Below are 3,176 nucleotides of genomic sequence, written 5' to 3'. Positions count from 1 at the left end.
TCAAAATGTGGCCACCATTCTTAATACAGACAAAATGGCATAATTCTTCAACATTACCATGTAAGTTCAGCAAAAAAAATTCAAAACATATAGAGTTGACTACAAATTTTGACTTTCTATCCAAATCACCAAAAAAAAGCATTTGCTACTACTTTGCAAAACATAACACTTGCTAGCTTTGAGAGTTTCCTTGAGACATCTGGATTGGTTGGCTAGGCAACTATGAGGCTGTCAGCACTGTTTGTTGCTCAGCTGAGGGTCTGCCCTTCTTTCCCTTAGTTTTTTTGGTTGAAGCTGCTGCTTGAGATGTTGAAGGCTGAGTTGCTGCAGACTGAGATCCAAGTGCTTCAGATGGCTTTGCTGCCTTAGCTGCCTTTGCTGCATTACTTTGGTCTCTGACCCTAGGGTTCTTGATGACAACAGGCTCATTTGTCTTCAACTCTTTTCCTGTTAAGCCTCCCTTGCAGGTTGTCTTATTATGCCCAAAGCAACCACATTTGCTGCATTTCACTGTTTTTGACATTTTTCCAGGTTGCTCCTCACCTTCTTCCCTCTTTCTGTTCCTGCTTGGTTTTCCAATTCCCCTCTTCATCTTAGGAGGCATGATGATTCTACCTGACTCATCTGCAGGCCATTGCTCTGTGTCAGGAATTGGGTTGATACAGACACTGTAAGCTTGCTTATAAGTCTTCACAGAGTACCAGGAACTGACAAAGTCATGTGGGTCCAACTTGGCATCAATGCAAGCCCTAATGGCATGCCTACAAGGCACACCTGTCAGTTGCCATGCCCCACAAGAACAAACTTTCTTGTTTAAGCTGAGAGGAAATTGTGATCTTCCCTCATGAATTTCATATTCACCAGGGCTGGACTTGAATACTCTGCATTTTGAGCTAGCTTTTCCTATTTCTTTCACTAGCTTCACAATTTTTGGAGTTATGTCTTCATCATTCAAAGACTTTGCATTCTCCATTCTTGTTTCTATTCTAACCATACATACCCTCCTTATTCCTGCACAACATTATCTTACTTAGAAAAACAAACCAAATCAGAATAAAATGACAATGTTAATACAGTAAGAGGTGGGTTAATACCTTCTAGCAAATTCAAAATAGGCCTACACCTATTCACCCCTAGAGTAGAGTTGAAGCTCTCTACAAAATTGGATGTATTGGAGTCATTGCAAACATTTGGGTCAAATGCATGCTTACTCCACTTAGACTTCTCTCCCAATTCTGCAAACCAAGTCATGACATCATCTCCTCCTGCTTTCTGCAACTTCTCCATATCTTTCCTGAATGTGAAAGTTGAAGAAGCATTGCATGCTCTCCAGAATAGAACATACATCATAGGGCCTGGAAATAGCTTCTTGTAGTTTCTACTTAGATGCCTACAGCAGAACCTCCTGTCAGCTTTTGGCCATACTTGTTCTAGTGCAAGTTCAACTCCCTGAAACAATGATTACAGCATGAGCATTTGTATGTTTGCATATAAAAAAAAAAGAGAATGAAAATTTGAAAAAAGCAACAAACACTTGCCTTTTGCCTATCAGAAATAATAGTCCAATGCTCTCTTGATGAATCTTTTACAATGTTCAGCAAATGCCAAAAGAAGTAGGTCCATGACTGCTTGTCTTCTTGGCCAACTACAGCATATGCTATGGGGAAGATCTCATTATTGCCATCTATTCCCACAGCAGAGAGCAATACCCCCCCATAGTTACCTTTGAGGTGGGTTCCATCTACACCAATTAAAGGTCTAACACCCCTTAAAAGACCTTTCCATTGTCCAGTGAATGATATAAAAAGGCTTGAAAATTGAAGTTGTTTAGGGATAGACTCTGTTTCATTCCATGCACAAAAAGCCTTGGACTCTGGGTTTGTTTCTATGCACATCTTAGCATACATTGGCAGTAGTCTATATGACTCATCATGCCCTCCAAACAACTGCTCAATCACATAGCTCAATAGAACCCTTTGGTGCAACATCTCCATCAGAATCCTCATCTTCTTCACCAAGATTGAAACCAGGATTGGGTTGTGTCTCTATAGACTCAGAGCTGTCTACAACAAAAGTCATCTTTCTTCTAACTCTAGAATCACTTGTGCCTTGCACCTCACCCACATTGTCCCCAGCACTACTGCCCTCACTCATATTTACATTAACCCTAGAAACTGATCCTTGCAGCTGACTCACTCTGTCACCAACACCTAGCATCCTTTTCTCAGTCACAGTTGATCCTTTCACTAACCCCTTTCTTATAGTTGTTGATCTAGGAACCTTTTTCCTAAACATAGTTATTTGTGAAGCATTTGTCAATGGGTCAGCATCAGAAGCATTAGGTGTGTCAGTTACTGCCGAAGGTAAAATCTAGGACTCCTTCTAAGTGGTAAACCCTTGAAGACTGTGTTTGGAGACTTGGGAGATGGTGGTTGCATTGGGGATGTTTTAGTTGTAGCTTTCTTCTTACCCTTTGCTGCACCCTTAACCTTCCTAGAATTCTCTATCTTTTCCATACTTTTCTCAAACCCTTTTCTACCCTTGGTATACTTAGTAGCAGATTGATTTGTTTCATCTTGGGGTGACTCATAACCCTCAGTATACCTAGGTGGAGAGGACTCATTATTAAGATTGATATCCTCAATAGAAAGGGGAGGTTCAGTTTGGGAAGGGTAAAAAAGGGGAGGTCTAGTTTCAGGAACAAGTTGATCTGTTTCAATTTGAGGGGGTTGTTCATTTGAGGGTGCAGTATCAGAAGGTTGATCAATATGGGGTGGTTCAGATTGGGAAGGTGCAGCAAAAGGTTGTGCGGATTTGGACTTGTTCCTTAGCCTATTTGTCATTCTATTCAAGGCACTTGGTTTCTTAGCAAAACCTACCCAAATGTGATAAATCTCACACTCACCTAGGGTGTGAATCATCTTAAAAAGATCAGCATCATCTAGTAAAGGGTGATTCTTTTCATTGAAACCATGACCAAATGATGGGTTGACTATAGGAAACTCAGTGTCTACTGCAGCAGTGTCCTCAAAATCCATAACCAAATCAAGCAAATTACATCTATCTAAGTCAACAGCAAGATCAACATGCTTATCAAAGTAATAAAACCTTAACACAACATCACCCATTCTGCAAAAGAAGGTAAACATTATACACACTTACAACATGCATATAAA

The 3,176-nt window shown here is 40.4% G+C and overlaps 1 protein-coding gene across 1 annotated transcript; it reads right to left on the bottom strand.

The window, feature by feature from the left end:
• Positions 1-220: 220 nt before the first annotated feature.
• LOC110697014 lies at positions 221-1,907 on the bottom strand. The gene is made up of 3 exons (XM_021874350.1): positions 1,539-1,907; positions 1,095-1,449; positions 221-1,011 (listed from the first exon to the last, which is right to left on the bottom strand). Exons 1-3 carry the CDS (start codon positions 1,905-1,907, stop codon positions 221-223), a joined length of 1,515 nt encoding a protein of 504 aa, XP_021730042.1.
• Between the last annotated feature and the right edge of the window lie 1,269 nt (positions 1,908-3,176).

This window comes from Chenopodium quinoa, unplaced genomic scaffold (assembly GCF_001683475.1).
Source record: "Chenopodium quinoa cultivar QQ74 unplaced genomic scaffold, ASM168347v1, whole genome shotgun sequence".
Classification (NCBI taxonomy): Eukaryota; Viridiplantae; Streptophyta; class Magnoliopsida; order Caryophyllales; family Amaranthaceae; genus Chenopodium; species Chenopodium quinoa.
This window is presented reverse-complemented; position numbering and strand designations above follow the sequence as displayed.

Coding starts and splice junctions, on each gene's coding strand:
- LOC110697014 (XM_021874350.1), bottom strand. CDS start 1,907: ATGTATGCTAAGATGTGCATAGAAACAAACCCAGAGTCCAAGGCTTTT. Junction 1,450..1,538: donor TTATTTCTGATAGGCAAAAG/GCAAGTGTTTGT, acceptor TCATTGTTTCAG/GGAGTTGAACTTGCACTAGA. Junction 1,012..1,094: donor TATTTTGAATTTGCTAGAAG/GTATTAACCCAC, acceptor AATGTTGTGCAG/GAATAAGGAGGGTATGTATG.